General features: G+C 39.2%; 1 protein-coding gene across 1 annotated transcript; it reads right to left on the minus strand.

The window, feature by feature from the left end:
• Positions 1-237: 237 nt before the first annotated feature.
• Positions 238-717, minus strand: LOC126707014 (flavonoid 3'-monooxygenase-like). The gene has a single exon (XM_050406601.1). It carries the CDS (start codon positions 715-717, stop codon positions 238-240), a length of 480 nt encoding a protein of 159 aa, XP_050262558.1.
• Positions 718-1122: the final 405 nt, after the last annotated feature.

Here is a 1122-nt window from a genome sequence, read left to right on the forward strand (position 1 = left end):
CGATATTACCTGAGTGAGTGCCTTGATACAGTCATAAGTGAGTTTAATGTAAATATTAGGATCATCAGCCAGCTGCAATAATAAATCTACCGTATCCTTTGGCATAAAATCTTTCCCTCCTTCCTTCTTTGCCTTATGTTCATCAAGTACATGGTCAAGGAATCGATCAAATTTTTTACTTAAACCCTTCATTCGCTTCACGTACCCTTGCAAGTCCAAGAAATCGAGCCACGGTATCTAGTCTCCTATATTAAACACCGCATTTAGCAAGAACAACTCGTCTAACATTTCTTGAAATTCTTCTGGTCTCACTATCGAGGTTTTGTATTTGGACTCATCACTAACATACTTCTTACCCAATGCAATTCTGCTTATAATGCTTAGAGTAAGACGGAAGAGATGGTCTTTTAGCATAACTGGCTTCCCTGACAAGATGCAAAGGCGTGACAAAAAAGCAAGCATTTCTTCTACACGAATGTATCGATAAGACTCGAGTTGTTTTGAGCTAAAAAGTTCAGAGAGGAAAATCTTACGGCCTTGTAGCCAATATGGACCATAGGGTGACCACGTGATGTCGTGATAGTTATAAGTTGTGTACTTGCCAGCGGCAGTTTTTGGTCTAGAGGCAAAGACATGGTCATGTGTTTTTAGGAATTCCTTTGCCATTTGGGCAGATGAGGCAACCACAACAGGGAAAGATCCAAACTTTAGTTGCATAATTGGTCCATATTTTTGGGCTAATTTGTGAAGGGATTGGGGAGGATGGGAACCAATAAGATTTAGATTGCCTATGATTGGCCAAGGTTTGGGACCTGGTGGAAATTTTAGCTGGTGGGATTTGAAGGGTAATAATTTTGAGAGAGAGGCTAAGGCTGCTAGTGATGCCACTACTATAAGAGCCCAAGAAGATGACTCCATTTGGTCTTGGTGGGAATTATGGAGTTGTGCGAGTTTGAGGTATGGTGTACGGGGTTTATATACTTGGGGAAAAGTGGTTTTTTTAAATCTTGCGTTTTATAGAATTATATGTTTATATTCGTATTCGTTGTTGATGTAAAGCGTACACAATTGTCCATATTTGTTTAGTCGGGAAAGTAAAAAAAAACAAAAACATAATTTTCC

The sequence above is a fragment of the Quercus robur genome, chromosome 11 (genome assembly GCF_932294415.1).
Source record: "Quercus robur chromosome 11, dhQueRobu3.1, whole genome shotgun sequence".
NCBI classification, from domain to species: Eukaryota; Viridiplantae; Streptophyta; class Magnoliopsida; order Fagales; family Fagaceae; genus Quercus; species Quercus robur.